The sequence below is a fragment of the Neomonachus schauinslandi genome, chromosome 9 (assembly GCF_002201575.2).
Source record: "Neomonachus schauinslandi chromosome 9, ASM220157v2, whole genome shotgun sequence".
Lineage (NCBI taxonomy): Eukaryota > Metazoa > Chordata > Mammalia > Carnivora > Phocidae > Neomonachus > Neomonachus schauinslandi.
The window spans coordinates 74,668,226-74,687,030 of record NC_058411.1 but is presented as its reverse complement, the minus strand read 5'-3'; the positions used below and the strand labels follow the sequence as shown (position 1 = coordinate 74,687,030).

General features: G+C 35.9%; 1 protein-coding gene across 2 annotated transcripts in view; it reads right to left on the bottom strand.

The window, feature by feature from the left end:
* Nucleotides 1-14,152: 14,152 nt before the first annotated feature.
* KATNBL1 (katanin regulatory subunit B1 like 1) overlaps nucleotides 14,153-18,805 on the bottom strand; it is a 43,326-nt gene continuing 38,673 nt past the window's right edge. For both annotated transcript variants that reach the window (XM_021695491.2, XM_021695492.2), the window contains exon 10: nucleotides 14,153-17,671. In XM_021695491.2, coding sequence (XP_021551166.1) covers nucleotides 17,639-17,671 — 33 coding nt within the window. In that variant the 3' untranslated portion in view covers nucleotides 14,153-17,638. The remainder of the gene's footprint in view (nucleotides 17,672-18,805) is intronic.

Sequence of the window (18,805 nt, the reverse complement as noted above, 5' to 3'; positions counted from 1 at the left end):
TTTTAAGTGTACAGTGTTAAGTATATTCACATTATTGTGCAACAAATCTCCAGAACGTTTTCATCTTGCAAAATTAAACATTGAAGCTCTATACCTATTAAACAACTCCCTATTTCTCCCTCCCTATCCAGCCCCAGCAAACTGCCATTTTACTTTCTGTTTCTATGAATTTGACTTATCCAGAGTAGCATCTAGATAAGTAGTAGACTTATCTAGGATAGTCTACTCATATAAGTGGAATCATATAATATGTCTTTTCGTGACTGGCTTATTATACTTAGCATTATGTCCTCAAGGTTCATCCATGTTGTGGCATGTGTCAGAATTTTCTCTCTTTTTAAAACTGAATAATGTTCCATTATATACATATCACAATTTGTTTTGTTTCCATCTCTTGGCTATTATGAATAATGTTGTATGTACGTGGGTATGAAATTATCTCTTTGAAACAATAATGTTTAAATCTTAGCTGCACTCTGCTCTGTTAACTGGGCTTATTTTAACCATTAGGAAATCAGTAACTCGACATACAGGACCACCCTCTTTTCGCAGTATTTGTTAACTTTGTATCATAACAATTGTAAGCATGAGGAATGTAGCCTTAATGTAGCTGAGTGATAGGCTTGGAAGGACCTGGCCTCATACCTGGGCAGGTGTGTCTGCCACAGGCCACATCCCTGCTGCAAGGGAAGCTAGAAGAGTGAGCATCAACCATTTTCAGCTTCAGGTACATAAGGTGAAGATTTCTCTACACTAGGTGGTGAGGGGTCTTTGCTGTGTGCAGGGAGCCAGAAGAATAATTTAGCATCAATTTTCTTAAATAGTTTTGCTTATCTTTATTAGGGTATCAATGGATTATAATTTAGCCACAGATTAAACCTGATCTTGCCAATTTTGATGCAAAGAAGGTTTTGATATCTGCTAAAATCTCCACAGTTAAGGAAAAATAAAAGCAGAAACACCTTTCTTACTATATTTAGCAAAATAAAATTTCAAAAGTATTTAAATTCCAGTTAACATACAGTGTAATATTAGTTTCAGGTGTACAACACAGTGATTCAATACTTCCATAAAACACCCAGTGCTCATCACAAGTGCCCCCCTCTATTCATCCCATCCCCCACCCACCTCCCATCGGATAACCATCAACCATAGTTAAGAGTCTGTTTCTTGGTTATATTTAGTAAAATAAATTTTAGACAGAACTTTTTATTTTCCTGCTCCACCTGTAACTGGGAAGGCACAGCGCCATGGGGATATTTTGTGTGCTGCTGTGGTCACAAAGATACATGGTTAAAAGTATGTATCTAACCGGTGTGAACACACAAGATATATTCTAGACCTTATTATAGAGAAATGATTCTCAAGAAAGTTGAGCCTTAGTAGAAACTAATCAAAACATCCATTAAGATTTAATATGTTCTCTATAATTGAGACTGTCTCTTGGTTTGCCTCCTTTTCCCCCCTTTGCTCATTTGTTTTGTTTCTTAAATTCCACATATGCGTGAAGTCATATGATACTGGTCTTTATCTGACATATTTCACTCAGCATAATACTCTCTGGATCCACCCATGTCATTGCAAATGGCAAGACTCCATACTCTTTTATGACTAAGTAATATATATATATATATATATATATATATATATATATATATGCCACATCTTACCCATTCATCAGTCAATGGACCTTGGGCTGCTTCCGTAATTTGGCTATTGTTGATAATGCTGCTGTAAATATCAGGGTACATGTATCCCTTTGTATTAGTATTTTTGTATTCTTTGGGTAAATACTTAGTAGTGCAATTGCTGGACTGTAGGGTAGTTCTATTTTTAACTTTCTGAGGAACCTCCATACTATTCTCCAGAATGGCTGCACCAGTTTGCATTCCCACCCACAGTACAAAAGGGTTCCCCTTTCTCCACATCCTCTCCAACACCTGTTATTTCTTGTGTTGTTGATTTTAGTCATTCTGACAAGTGTGACATGTTATCTCATTGTAGTTTTGATTTGCATTTCCCTGATGGTCAGCAGTGTTGAGCATCTTTTCATGTGTCTGTTAGCCATCTGTATGTCTTTGGAAAAATGTCTATTCATATCTTCTGCCATTTTTAAATTGAATTATTCATTTTGGGGGTGTTGGGTTTTATAAGTTCTTTATATATTATGGATAAACCTTTATCTGATATGTCATTTGCAAATATCTTCTCCCATTGCATAGGTTGCCTTTTAGTTTTATTATTTCCTTTTCTGTGCAGATGCTAACAAGAAAGTCTTTTTTTTTTTTTTAAGATTTTATTTATTTGAGAGAGATAGTGAGAGAGAGCATGAGCAAGAGGAGGGACAGAGAGAGGGGCAGAGGGAGGGGTAGAGGGAGTGGGAGAAGCAGACTCCCTGCTGAGCAGGGAGCCCAACGTGGGGCTCAATCCCAGGCCCCCGGGATTATGACCCGAGACAAAGGCAGATGTTTAACCGACTGAGCCACACAGGTGCCCCAAAAATCAGACTCTGAAGTATTGGAAACAAAATGATGGTTACCAGAGGGGAGGTGTGCAGGGGGATGGGTGAAATAGGTGATGGGGATTAAGGAGGGCACTTTTTGAGATGAGCACTTGGTGTTGAATGAAAGTGTTGAATCACTATATTGTACACCTGAAACTAATATTACACTGTATGTTAACTAACTGGAATTTGAATAAAAACCTTAAAAAGAAAAAAAAATTGTGTCCTTTTTCATTTTTTTGAAAAAATTCTGGCTTGCCAGAGATGAACTTTGTATTTTTTCTCATTTCTCATTCACTTACCCTTATTCACCAACAATGCCTACTAAATGCCTTGGTAATTATCTTTGGAGTTTCTGCATTTAATATACAGTATAGAAAAAGTATTCTCTATTACTCAGCTTATGTTTAGTACTACTTTTAAATACTTTTTAAATATACAGTTGTGACATTTTTTAGTCTTCAATACTCACTGGTAAGATGATGTTTAATTGTCATATCAATTAACCCCCACTTAGTTTTTTCATTTACTAACACTTAGGAAAATAATAAATTAATATCTCACAGAAAAAGATTTAATATGTATCACACAAAAGAAAAAATATCAGATGCGTATCCTGAGAGAGTAAAATATTCTTTGAAGAATCACAATTCACATATTTTCACAGAGGATAGTAGTACCTCTTTAATTTAATGCCATATTCAAAGGTCAAATTTTACTCAAACCGCCCTACCTTCACCCCTCCTTCCCACCTCCTTTCTTTTACTATTCTGGCAGAGGAATATAGCTTAAAGGTCTAAGACTCTAGAATCATGTTGCCTGCTTTGCCACTTAATGAACTGCGTATCCTTGGGCAAGTCAGTTAAATTCTTTGTACTTCCATTTCCTCCTGAGAACAATTATAGTACCAACTATGCCACTGAGGACAAAATGAGTTAATACATGTAAAGTGCTCAGATCACTGCTTAGCGCACAATTAGTATTCAGTAAGTGTTAGCTATCATCATGATCTTTAGAAACTTTTTCTTCTGAGGGCCTTCAAATACAGCAAGAGCTTCTAAAGAGTGAAATATTTGCCTTCTTTATCGTTATCTTTGATCTTCAGTAACACACAGATATGGTCAATGTCAACAAGAAGTCAAATGATTAGAAAAATGTTTATTAGCAAAGTCAAACACTAACAACTCTTGGGAGAAAAATATAGGGATCAGGGAGGAGAAAAAAGAATCATCTGATTTTCATAAATCTCTCACTTGGGCAAATAGTCTTGGGTAAATAGGTATAACATGTTGGAAGAGCTCACGAGTGGGTATCAAGATTTGAACATAGGAATCAAAAATGTGCTCGTGGGACATCATTACAGCTTTGCTGGTGCTTCACAGAAATGTTTAGTTCCCTAAAAATACTACAGAAATCACAAACTGAATCAAGTGACTCAGCAAATCCCGTTAGAAGGTAATGAATTTACTGAATGCTCTTCAAACAAAGTGTAATGTTTCTATAATTACAGAAACTCAAAGCTTATAACTAGCTAGCTGTTGTATGTTTATTGAGATCTTTAATATCCTAGGTATACAAAAAAATGGGCAAGTCAGACTATGGTGAAGGAGGTAAGCTTATTACGGATTAAGGATTTAGCTCAGCTTCTGGCCTCGCCTTCATAATTATAAAAAGGTCTCATTTGATATATTGCCTAAATCTTTCTTTCCAAGCCAAATTTGACATAGCTTTATCATGATGCTCCTCCTCTGTGGTATCCAAGCAGAGGTTGTATAGTATGCTGAGGACTTATTATCATGGACCTGAGTTAATCATTGTTCTGGGGTATTGAGCTGAAGTCAGACTCATTTCTCCTAATCCACATAAATAAAACCTACTTCACCCAAGAACCTCTCTGAGCTTGTTTGGAGGCGTTTGAGACTCAGGCGTTTGAGACTCCGGGTGCCCCGGTTCTAGTTCCGTGCTCTTTCCCGTCTGTCACACTGCTTGTGACTCAGCATGTGCTCGGGAACAGCTTCCTTCTGAATTTTTTTTTTTTTTGAAAGATTTTATTTATTTCAGAGAGAGAGATAGCGAGAGCAGGAACACAAGCAGGGGGAGTGGGAGAGGGAGAAGCAGGCTTCCTGCAGAGCAGGGAGCCCGATGTGGGGTTCGATCCCAGGACCCTGGGATCATTACCTGAGCCGAAGGCAGACGCTCAACGACTGAGCCACCCAGGCGCCCTCCTTCTGAATTCTTAAAAGGAAAAACTCAGATGACCAGAACATAAGCAACTTTGGAATTAGTAGTTCAGCAATTTCATTTGAGAAAAGTTTAGGAACTGTATTTATTTTAGGCTAACCACACCCCTACAGAGGGCATGCTTTCGACGTGGGGTTTTCTGTCTGCGTTAGGAATGTAATGTGCACTCGTTGCATAACCGCCGTACAATGCCAGTTCCACCAGGCCGTGGTATTTTAGCTAAACTGGTATCTCGGGCAGTAGGGATATTTAAAGGCTATGATTTCACATAATTTATAACTTTTTTTCTATAAAAAATAATGGCATCACAAACCCAAAGGAGATCTCCCATTTTGCTTTTGCATAGAGTTTATAATTAAACTGAGACTTTTCCCGGAAAAGCCAAAATAGCAACTTAGAATGTTGCTGTAACAATTCAGGAAAGAAAAAGTGAAAAATGGATACTTAGAATTTACCAACATTTACTAAACAGCCATTTACTCAGTATGGTGCAGGACATAAGCACCGAGGGCACGTGCGCTCTAGCAGGCTTACAATCTAAATTCAATACAAACAAGAGTATACCTGGCACGTAGAAGAAAATAAAGAGGCATCAAAAAGGAAGGTGAGGATCGAGCCCCGCATCGGGCTCCCTGCTCCGCGGGGAGCCTGCTTCTCCCTCTCCCACTCCCCCTGCTTGTGTTCCCTCTCTCGCTGTGTCTCTCTCTGTCAAATAAATAAAATCTTTAAAAAAAAAAAATCAGTCTTTATTAAAAAAAAGAAAAAGGAAGGTGAAAAACAATTTCACTATTAGTAAAAATTTAAACTGGTTTCTTTAATGGAGCATTCACCTCCACTTCCAAAGGGATTAATGGCTAAACAAGATTGTCATTAATGATAAGCACTATGTCGTAGAGCAGGTCTCTAGAACTCACTCCTCTTGCACAAATGTAACTTGATATCCATTGAACAACCCCCGTTTCCCCCTCCTCAAATCCCCTGGCAACCACCGTTCTATTATCTGCTTCTATAAATTTGAGATACCTCATGTAAGTGGAATCATGTCCTATCTGTCCCTCTGTGATTTATTTCACTTAGCATGTCTCCCAAGTCCATCCATGTTGGTACAAATGGTAAGATTCCCACCCCCCACCCCAGACTAATAATATTCTATTGTATGTATACAACACATTTTTTTTTAAAAGATTTTATTTATTTATTTGAGACAGAGAGAATGAGAGAGACAGAGAGCACATGAGAGGGGGAAGGGTCAGAGGGAGAAGCAGGCTCCCTGCCGAGCAGGGAGCCCGATGCGGGACTCGATCCTGGGACTCCAGGATCATGACCTGAGCCGAAGGCAGTCGCTTAACCAACTGAGCCACCCAGCCGCCCTACAACACATTTTTAAAAAAATCCACAGTGGACATCTGTCTTGCTTTCTTGTCTTGGTTATTGTGAATAATGCTGTATTAAACTACAGTTTTGATGAGTGTAGATCTCATGGTAAGTATTCTTATCACACATACACAAAAAAGGACACAAGGAAACTTTGGAGATGATGGATCTGTTTATTGCTTTGATTGTGGTCATGGTATCACAGGTAAACATCTGTGTATATGTCCAAACCCATCAAATTGTATGCATTAAAGATGTGCAGGTTTTGTATATCATTTATACCTCAGTAAAGCTGTAAAAAAAAAAAACCAAAAAAACAAAACAACCCAAAACATTAAAGCAAGCTGAAGATGATCTAGAAATGGTGTAATCAGAATTCTTCTGGGTCAAGTTCTTGTAAGGAAAACTTCCCAGCAGCTACCCATTATATAAGTCGTAATATGCAGGGAAAGGGTGGAAAGACAAAATGTCCCTGAAAGTTGTACCTTAACCCACTGATGCCACTATTCTCAAAAGACATCGGTGTGGATAATAAGCTAAAATGTAAGTGTGAATCTCATGTATCTAATTTAAAAATAAACAGGGTAGGGTGCCTGGGTGGCTCAGTTGGTTAAGCGACTGCCTTCGGTCATGATCCTGGTCATGATCCTGGAGTCCCAGGATCGAGTCCCGCATCGGGCTCCCTGCTCGGCAGGGAGCCTGCTTCTCCCTCTGACCCTCCCCCCTCTCATGTGCTCTCTGTCTCTCTCATTCTCTCTCTCAAATAAATAAATAAAATCTTTAAAAATAAAAAAAATAAATAAAAAATAAAAATAAAAAAATAAAAATAAACAGGGTACACAAAACTCCCTATTAAACTTATTGAGTTTTGATTATAAAGGTTGGAGGGACTTATCAACACCAGGGGAAATAGCTTCCCTCTTCTGCAGTCAGGCATCTAGTAAATAGTAACATGCACTACATAACGAAAAAACTTTACAATGTTTAGTATAGTACCTTATGCATTTGAGTGTGAAATTGCTTAAATCTCAACCTTCCTAAAAGTATAAATTAAGAACTAAAGCTTTCAAAGTCTTTCCCAATAGTATGGTTTTAGAATTAGAAATAAAATACATTTAGTATTTTACAACAATTCTCTGAGGACAGCGATTGTACCTGTGCTTAAGATCAATAAGGATATAGCAAGTAATCTATTGATTATGGACAGCTTCGCTACCTCAACCAATTGACATCTTATTACCCATTGGGTATCTCATAGCTCAATGCCTCTGTTTTGCAGGAAATAATCACCTGCGGTAAATAGAGAACTTTAGACATAGCCTCAATCATACTTGTTAGCATTCATTGGGACTTAAACCACCTCCTTACTTTTCCAATAAAAGTTTTGGGACACTTGAAATATGACTCTTAGAGAGCTGCATAATCAGACTAACAGGAGAAATTTCTATTAGTCTAACTTGAAAAAGGAAAAAAAAAAATCCATAGATTCAACTTTAATTTTGAGGCTCTGTTTTTTAAATAAAACATTTGTTAGTGACTTGTTAATTATTGAACCTTTGGTATCTGTACGCATTTGGCTGTACATACATATTTCTAAACTATCAGTGTTAGAATTTACTCAGATCACTGCTAATAAATTCTACTAGGATGTTCTTGAGGAAGTTTTTCCTTATATATAGTCAGCTGTCACTTTTTTTCTGAAAAGACTGATCAAGAGATAAAAGTAGCAGACATGAAACTCACACACATGTGATATGACAAATGGGAGTGTACCAGCTGCTACAAGCAGCTCATGGAGGCAGTATTTTATAAATATCTTTTAATTGAAGTATTTGATTTCAAGGATATAATGCAGTTCCTCAAATATCACACTAGTCAACAGCTGAATTAACATTTAAAAGCACTAAGTTTCATGTCGTTTAAACACAAAACTTGTAACTGAGTCCTCCCATATCAACTTATATTTTTCAAAGAATTATTCAGTCTCACTACCTAATAAAGATAACAGAAAAAGAAAGTCATTTTCATTTAGTTCAAATTACAAAAGTATATCAAGAAAACTTTGTCCAAGAAAACTTTAAGAGGATAAACAGTGTAATACGATTCTAAAACATCGGCTACTCTTTTGAAGACTATATCAAACATACATCAGTTATCATAACCACTATAGCTTTCATTATTTAATTATAAACTTATGTCAATATTTAAATAATTATAGAAAATTACTTTAGATGAATAATTTTACCAAAGTACAGTTTCTAATTATCATCAAAAACTTTTAAAGCAAACTTTTGCTATTTCATATTTTGAAGATTTGTAGAATGAAGTCATTACATACATTAGCTACATAAGTTCTGACAAAGCAGAAATGACTATTAGACTAAGGTAACAATAACATGGCCCTGGATCAATACTATCAGACATTCTTAAAAGCCTAAAACGTTAGGTTTATTTTGTTTCAATTGCTATATAGTTATCTTTAATTAATTTATCTTTAAAGTTTATGAATAACAAAACAAAAAAATCACAAAATAATTGAAAATTTAAAAATTATTAATTAGAAGGGTACTAACAATTTTCTGTTGATCTGTTTTGCTGTTAATTGTCTTAATGAGTTCAAACAAAACAAAACTATACTTGGCTAAATCACCAATAACTTTACAAATAACGTGAAGAATAAAGTTTTATTGCTCTTCTTTAAAACAAACATTTAAATGGATGTGAAAGCAAGTCAATGTAAAGTGTGATCTTAGAGTTGACAAAGACTAAGGAATTTTACTTAGTAGTATAAAAACACTAATATGGTATAGGAGAATTCAGTAAAAGTCATTACTGCATCCATTTGTAAGAAAATCCTCCTCCCTGGGGCGCCTGGGTGGTTCAGTCAGTTGAGCCGTTGGGACTCTTGGTTTCAGTTCAGGTCATGATCTCATGGAGGTTGAGCCCTGGTGTTGGGTTCTGCATTCAGCCGGGAGTTGGCTTGAGATTCTCCCTCCCTCTCTCTCTCTGTCCACCGCCCCACTCTGCTCCCATGCTGGCATGCTTGCTCTCTCTCAAATAAATTAAATCTTTGTTTAAAAGATTTAATTTATTTGAGAGAGAGCACTAGAGAGAGAGAGCAAGCACGAGTGGGGGTCAGAGGGAGAAAGAGAAGCAAGCTCCCCACTGAGCAGGGAGCCTGATGCGGGGCTCAATCCCAGGACCCGGGATCATGACCTGAGCTGAAGGCAGGCGCTTAACGGACTGAGCCACCCAGTCGCCCCGTCAAATAAATAAATCTTAAAAAAAAAAAAAATTCTCCTCCCTTTATTCTGTATGAAGATATAACAATCTTTATGGTTGATTACAGCATAGGATAATAGGTTGAGTCTAGGAATAGGAGAATATTCACATTTTTAATATATACACATGAATTTGTGTGTGTATAATTATTTGCTTTACCTATCTCTGTTCCTATTACTCACCATTAATTAATTTTTCTCCATTTCTAGCATTACATGACTTTCCTCCAGGACACAATGCAATGATTACTTTTTAATTAAGAATACAGTATCTGGGTTGCCTGGGTGGCTCAGTTGGTTAAGCATTTGCCTTTGGCTCAGATCATGATCCTGGGGTCTTGGGATGGAGCTGAATCAAGCTTTCTGCTCAGCAGGATGTCTGCTTGTCCCTCTCCCTCTGCCTCCATACTTCTCCACCACTTGTGTTCTATCTCTCCCTCAAATAAATAAATAAAACCTTTAAAAAAAAGAATCTAAGGAAAATTATTTAGGCAGAAAATTATTCAGTTAGAAGCACTTCATTAGATAGACTTTCTGTAGAAAATATATTGAGAGTCAGGTTATTAGGAATTTATTCAGATAGTGCCGAATCTTAAAAATCAAATCTTAGTTTTATACTGACTTGATAGTCATAGTATTGCTTAACATTATCAGTTTCAGAAAGAAAGGGTGGCCTAATTAGAAAATTATGTTTGATGGCTAGAATACACCAGAATATAAGTTGAAATTTTGTTCCTAATTACTTAAGATCATTTAAACATACCTACATGTTTCTTTTTCAAAATAGAGAAATTGCTTTTACTTATAAGCCCTCTTGCTAGCATTTTTTAAAAGTTAGGTAATAATTAGCAGTGGTCAAAGAAAACAGACTCCTATACTAAGAATGCTTCAAAAGTAATTCTCAAATATTTTTTTGGCTACTTCCAATTTCCCCACAGAAATTAGTAACTGCTCAGAACATATAGCTTTAATAGGCAAAAATGTTTTTCAGTTACCTTCAAGCTTTTCCAGTGTATGGAGAGTAGGAAACAATATACCCAATATCAGTATGTAGAGTTTGAATCCATTTACATTAAAAATATACATACACCCAGAAGAAAATCTGGAAGGAGAGACACATTGGCTCCTCCAGGTGGATAAGATTACGGATAATTTTCTTTATTACTCTATTTTCAAAAATAAGTATGAACTACTTTTGTAATTTAAAAAAGAAACTCACAGGGAAAAAAAACCCATTGTACCTCACATGATTCTCAATTATTTTAAGACAAAATAAGAGAAACACAAAACACCAAAGAGATGTCCCAAATTTCGAGCAAATGTATGTGTTTTACACATTACATGAAAATACCTTCACTTTGCACTTTATAGGTGGTCCTCTCTTACATGGATCTTGTGTGAAATGTAGAAACTATACAATAGAAAAACAATTGTAACAATCTTTAAGAATCAAACACATTTTAGCTAAGGTTTTATCCTATTGTATGTAGCATGAACATTTACAAACCAATATCCTAAAACAAAAAAGTGAAAAGAAAACTGGGTATTTTTCTTCTAAAATTACACATTTCTAGCTGCTATCACAAACAGCTTTGGATTATTCAATTACTTCCTCGATACATGCCCAAAGATGCCACAACCTTGCATTAATTTGTGAGAATCAATGCCTACTGCCTGCCAGGCTTTGTGCTTAGTACTGGAGATGTGAAAGAGAACACAGTCTCGGGCCTCATGAAATTACCAATCTAGCTGGGAAGACAGATGAACAATTAGAAAACACTGATATATCAGTAGTGTTAGGAGAATAGGGTTAAGATGAGAGCGTGCAGCAGATACCTCTAACAGGTTTAAGAGGTATTTAAACTGTGTTTAAGCTGAGACCTGAACGTTGAGAAAATGATAAATGAGAACTTGGGGAAGAATGTTCAAACAAAACATTTGCAAAGAATATTTTCAGCATTTGCAGTTTTCCCAGAAACTGAAACAAGTTCATTCTAGCCGAAGTACTGGAAGAGAAGAGGAGGTGTGGTCAACAGATTATAAATCATACTGTTTATTCTAAGAGGCTTTAAGGAGTAAAATTTGTGCTCTATAGACTATTCTGGGGCAGCATGTGTGGAGGATAGCATATAGAGATGCAGGACCAGTGCCAGATAGACCAGCCTGGGGGCTGCTGGAATAATGCAGACTAAGATAATGGCAGGAGAGGTGGAGAGATACAGAAAGATGAGAAAAATTGAGGGAGTCGCACCAACAGGATTTGATGAGTGATTTGGAGATGACTCAAAGTTCTGCAGCTTGAGAATTGCTGATATTAGGGCTATTCAGTGAGAATGGAAACCCAGGACCTAGCCAGAATACCTTCGGTCCCTGGGGGGTGGGAGTGAGGGGTGAGTAGGGTTGGTGGAGGGGAGTGGAGGTGGAGAATGAGGTCAATTCTGGATATACTGAATTTAACATGTCTACAAGATGTCCCAATGGATGTTCCCAGTAGGCAATTGCATATATAATGAGCTAAGAGATTTAGGGCAAGATCTATATTTCAGAATGATAAAAGTTTGTTTTCACAACCTTTAAAAATATCCATGTCCATTTGATCCACCAAAAAATGGCCTCCTGTCCACCCCCAAAATGAGAACAATTAATGTAGATAGTAAAGGACGCCTTGGGAATAAACAATGTTTTTCAGGGAACTGGTAGAGTGAGAAGAGACCTTAAAACCTTGAACACCGACATCTAAGGGACAGGCAGAGAAGCCTTCAAAAGAAGAGACTGATAAGTGAGTTTGTTGTCCCCTTTACTGATTTCTAATCTATTCTAAGTAGAGGAAAAGGAATCCAGATGGCTAAGGGGAAAGATAGGCCTCTTCTAAACCTTTTTTAAGCTTTAGAATCTGCCTAAAAGTATCAATCTTTTCCTGCTGTTGTTGAGGCTAAACTACAGTTGTACAGAAAGGAACTGGTGAATGGACTGCTGGGCAAGTGAGGGGTGAATTAGGGCCTCATTCACCTATTTAACTAATTTTACACAAAGGGCTAATGAAGTGTTTTTTTTTTTTTTCTCTCACTCTCTTTTTTAAATCAAAGTAGAAATTGGGCGCCTGGGTGGCTCAGTTGGTTAAGCAACTGCCTTCGGCTCAGGTCATGATCCTGGAGTCCCGGGATCGAGTCCCGCATCGGGCTCCCTGCTCGGCAGGGAGTCTGCTTCTCCCTCTGACCCTCCCCCCTCTCATGCGCTCTCTCTCATTCTCAAATAAATAAATCTTTAAAAAAAAAAAAATCAAAGTAGAAAAGTAAATGAATGCTAAAACTCTCTTCCTGACTTCTGGAAGGTGAGGTCTAATTCTAATCCAGGCTCCATGTTGCATGTTTGGTTGATAAATGCAACATAGTTAATTTTAGAAGCAAATAATTCTAATAATTCAGTGTATTCCAGGACTCCCGCGACAACTCTTTCTTACCCTAGAAAATACTTGGATCAACTCTTCTCAGCTTTGGTGTAAATTCATAGTGTCACAACAGTCTTGGCCAGGTCTGGGACATTAAAAAAAAAAATCCTGGTTTAAATCTGAATGAAAATACATAATACTGTAAAAGGATAAGAATCAATACTCATTCAAATACTTAGATGTCCATCACCAACAAAATGGACAAATACATGAGGGTGTATTTCCACAATAGAATATCATTCTGGAAGCAAATGAACTAGAGCCATGTGTACTGACAGACATGAATCTTAAAAGAAATATAATTTTAAGCAAAATCAGCAAGTTACAGAAGGATGTGTAATGTGTATGTGCTGCCGAAGCGAGCACAGGGATGTGTAGTGTAACCCTATTTACATAAAAATTGTAAAACCCATAGGGGCATGACAAAGGCTGTGTCACCTTGGAGGAGGGAAATAATGGAACATGGTAAGGTACATACAGGGTTTCAATTGTATCTATGATATTTTATTTAAGGTGGGTGATATAAACAATACTTTTAAATTTTTTCTTTTGACCTTTATTATTACTTTTTTGAGGTATACCTTGTGTAGTAAATGGTGTACATGTAAAAAAAAAAAAAGAGGGGCGCCTGGGTGGCTCAGTCGTTAAGCGTCTGCCTTCGGCTCAGGTCATGATCCCAGGGTCCTGGGATCGAGCCCCACATCGGGCTCCCTGCTCCGAGGGAAGCCTGCTTCTCCCTCTCCCACTCCCCCTGCTTGTGTTCCTTCTCTCGCTGTGTCTCTCCCTGTCAAATAAATAAAATCTTAAAAAAAAAAAAAATCAATACTACTTCATGTGTATTTGGGGGCTGAATCCTCATCTAGACTCTTGACATCTCTTATCTGAAAACTTTGTAGCTCAGATAATAATAATTCTGTTTATCAAAGCAATAATATATAACAAGCTTTGCTATGAAAAATATTGGTAGCTCTGGGGCTGCCCTTTCACAGAACTGGTACACAGTCACTGTCTTTTTGTGTTTTATGATTATAGTCTATAAGAGAAAATACTGGGGTATATACTATGTTTTATTTGTACTTAATTTTTACTGACGTTTGATTTTAGCAGATGCTGTTAAGTCAATGATCTGACCCAGAGAACATTACACTGACTACAATATTTTAAATATTATTTTAAGTACAGCATTGGAAAAGATACTTGTTATGATGGGTATATAATATGCAGTATGTTTCTATTGTTACACTTAATGCTGTCACTGAATCAATCAAGCTATCTTACAAATTAGGAGCATACAGTGTTTAGGGATGAATTTTTTATTCTATATTCTTGTTACAGAATAAAAAAGGAGCAGGAATAGTTGGTCACAAAGTTTTATGACAATTTTCATAGTTAGAATTAGAAATTAAGGGAGAATGAATAGGAGTAAATAAATACCTACCAACAAATGTCCAGCAATATTATTTCCATTTGAAGTAATCCAGAAAATAAAAGTTCGTATTGAAAGATAAGTAGTGTATCCAAATGGATCACTCCAGTTAAATCAGTTGCTTGTGATTTTTTTTTTTCTTCTTTAAATCAACAAAGGCAACTGACATTACCATCTTGCTCTTAAATAGGAAGAAAGATAACTGGGAATGACTGCTAAAATATTAACTTAAATTTTGCTTTTTCAAGCCCCTTGATTAAGTAATTTAAGTAACTATTTAAATATTATTCCTATTATCAACATTTAATAGCTAATAATAATTTCTCAAATCATCCATTAATGTTAATTATATCAACTTGCCAAATACAGAAATGTTCTGAGTTGGCCTATTTCAAAGGCCAGAAATGTAGCTCTGAATCTACATGACCATTTTTAAGATTAGGACATAACATGTATCAAAAATGTTCAAGGGCATTAAGATTTAATTCATCAGTAGCCCTCAGAGTTTAGTGCTGATATTAATGATTTCCCAAAGTGGATACAGGATTTATATCCAAATCCTCACATCTCAGGATTCAAGTAAATAATCTGTGTCAACTACTTCTGAAATTACTGCCAAAAGATTAATTTTAAAAACCATCTGATAATGCTTGCTTCCTTTTAACCCTAATTCTGATCATGACCACTCATTACAAAATCCATTCACTTTATTTCTAGTAGAAGCAAATTACTTGATTATAACCCTCCATCACCTCAATAAACTTCCTGTCCCTAGACCTGCAAAGTTAGCAAAGTCAAGTACAGAATACCTAAGAAGGTAGAAGAGGTAAAAAGGCATAGAGACGTTGGGTAGTCCCTCAGTTCTGTATACTGCTTAGCAGCACAATAATAAATGAGCAATGACAGACAGCAATTGTCCTAATCTAGGTCAATACAACAGCCAAAATACTTTGTAAACACTTTCTTTGGCTCTTTTTGGAGATCAAATCAACACTGTTCTGATTACATAGCATGAGAGGAGCTTAACAGCAACCAAAGTGTTCAACAATATTTACTTATTTAACATCTTTTATCCAAAAATCGTACTAAAAATACTAATCATAACTCAGTAACTGAGAAAGGTAGATACTAATGTAAACCGCAAACGCCAAGAACAGAAATTAGGAGTTGTGTGATACTGAATAATGTATGTGAGCTAAAGATTTTGCTGTCTTAGACAGCACTGAGTATACTTTCCTTTAACAAACCCAAACTGAGGCACAAGAACTCAGTGTTAATAGGATTTTACCTTTTGTTACTATGTTTTATTTGTATTTGTATCTAATTTTTACTGAAATTTATTGAAATTTGATTTTTAAAAGATACTATTTAGGAAATGGTCTTACCCTGAGAAAATTATAGTGACACAATATTTTAGATATTACATTAATTATGTTTAATTTAAATATTAAAGTCTATAGTATCACATATACCAATTATTTAAGCTGTCTTTCCATTTGAGATGAAAGGCTTATGCTATGTCGTACACATCATCTTCCTTGTGACCAAGAGCTGAATTGTGAGATACATACCTACGAGAAGTTGCAATCTGTGGCCATGAATAGTTCTGTGTATGTGTAAAGTTAATGAACCTATAAAAGAATTGAACTCCTATCCTTAGCCTCATTAGCACCATGCTCCAACTGAGTTAACTGGTGCAAAGTGTTAGATAAGACAGTGATAACTAAAGGAATAGGAACAAAGAAAGGTTCTATTTCATCATCTTAAGGTTTCACAGAGATGACGCAGGTTTACGATTCAAATTCCCACCTCCTGAAAAACAACTTCTTATATAACTCAACTCTCAAATCACAGAGATGCAGTAATCTTAAATTATTCTAAAGACTTAAGAACCGATTATTAAAATTGATGCTCACTGTGAGGAATACACAGCTATATCAAATATAGCTACACAAAAAATAGAACTCAGTGAAAGATAACATTTTTAAAGCAAAAAAGTTGCTTGAGATTCACATCAGTAGTGGCTAATTGGATAAATGCTAAAGATTTACATTCAAGTGCTTGTAGGATTACTGCAGAAAAATCAATTACTAAAAATCTTTACTCAGATGAGATGATGCACAAACCACCAATAGTGGTATTTAAATCCCAATCACTTTCAAGATAAGATATATAGTTGTTAAGACATTCCAGAAATGGGTTCATTGACACTAAAAATGATATTAAAAAAAAAAAAGACCTCATACAGTCTGCTGGCATTTCATACTAACCATTGGAGGAGGTAGTAAAGTGTTGGAATTTAGAACACAAGGTCAGCACTAACTGTAAACATTTCTAAAGCACTGTATGTAATTCTTTAAAACATAGGTAGTGAAAAAGAATTAAACTGATATAAAAGCAGAATTAAAAAAGCAAAAAATAGAAATATTTAGTGAATTTACTCAAATGAAGAAAGCTTAAATGATACAGAACTGAAAATATTAGGAATCTATATACAATAAAAAGTGAATATAAATTAGCCAACTCCATGGACATTTCTAGTTAAGCATTCATACAAATACATATTCACCTTTTTCTTTTATGTAGAAACAACACATACATACATGACACAATGATTCTGGCAAAAAAAAAATTCAGAGATACGAAAAATATCCTCAAGTTTTAAAAATGGTATGGAATAAATTTTAACAACAACATTCTACATGAGTGGAAACCCCTGATGTAATTCCATGATTTTATCATGCCAGAAGCATGGTTGGTTTTAATTTTTTTAAACACGTATTGGTATCATACACATTGGCTTATTAATAATTAAGGCATTTTGTATACACAGTATCTCAGTGTGGACAAATTTTTAGTACTGATTATTTGCTATGACATCTTAAACTTGCAAAGTCTTCAAAATAAGAAAATAGCTGCACACATTTAAGTGTTTTCTTATAAAACACAATCTTCAAAAAAGTCACGATGATTGGTCCTTGTGATTCCTAGTAGTAAGTCCTGTCTTCTTTTTGACATAGTATAAATTATATTCTTATGTAGGATTGCATTAAGACCCAGTAGTTCTTAAACAATGTTACCAAATAACCATATAAATCCCGAATGCAGCAAAGGCGAACAATCTTCATAGTGCACTTTCACCTCATTGAAGTTGAAGCCGCTCCTTTTGGATATTTTTCCACTTCAATGTGAAGTAGATTGTTAGGGTTTCATTAGTGGTTTCATATGTGGCTTTTTAAAGAAAAAAAAAAGGTTTTGATTTCTTCCACGATTCACAGTTCTCAGATGAGACTTTTTTTTTGTTCTTGAAATCTTAGTCTGGGGACGTTTTGAATAATCAAATGCTCTTTAGTAGATGAAGTCTCTCAATTCAACTGTAATAAATAAGCATCTACATCCTTAGAAAACAAAACAAAAACATTTCATTAGCTGGTACAGCAAATACACATATGCACATCCCATTTTCTTCTCCCTTTTTGTTACGTGATTTGCTTTAGCTTCTTGTGACCTTCTGAGGGTAAATGTGTCTTACTGAACTTTTTTAGCTGCATTTTGTTTAGCACTGTGTCTGGCACACAGCACATGCTCAATAAATGTTTGTTAAGTGCTGAGTGAATGTTCTGGTTCCTGTGATCAAATCACTCTGCTTTTATAGCTAAGCAAGATCATTAATTCCCAGCAATTCCTTCATTGCTATATACACTCTAGGCCAGCCTGAGGACAGCCTTTCTTTTCTTTTCTTTTTTTTTTTTTAAAGATTTATTTATTCATTTGAGAGAGCGAGAATGAGAGAGAGTACATGAGAGGGGGGAGGGTTAGAGGGAGAAGCAGGCTTCTCGCCGAGCAGGGAGCCCGATGCGGGACTCGATCCCGGGACTCCAGGATCATGACCTGAGCCGAAGGCAGTTGCTTAACCAACTGAGCCACCCAGCGCCCCGAGGACAGCCTTTCTGATTTCTACCCTCGAAAAATTACAGTTGAGGGCTTAATACTATAAAAGAGGTTTTATCACAACTTAAGGAACTTCACAGAACTTTTTTAATCACTCAATATTTTCTTCAATAATAAATACTATATCCAGGGTCATAACCACAAAATTTCTCTTTATAAAAAATTGTAATTGAAAGGAAATTTCTAAGGAGACAATATTTTTTCAGTACTACTAACAAGAATGCAAGGTGCCTCCAGAGCAAGGTGATATGTAATACATACTCTATATCCATTTTCTACCAACTTTTACTTCATTTTCCCCCATTACTGAAAGAACAACAACTAAAACAACAACAAAAAACTGGGAAATTGATATTTATGAGATTTTCATCGTTAAGAATTCTACAGAGTAAAATTATACACAGTGGTCACACACTTGTTTGATAAATCATTTTGCTTCTTTTCTTGAAGGTATCCAAGGAGAATTTCACAACTAAGTTCACAACATAATACCTCTTACTTAGAATACTGTATTTTTTAAAGAATGCTTGTATATTTCTGATTAATGCCCATTTATGATAGCAGTACGCCCAGTAAAAGGG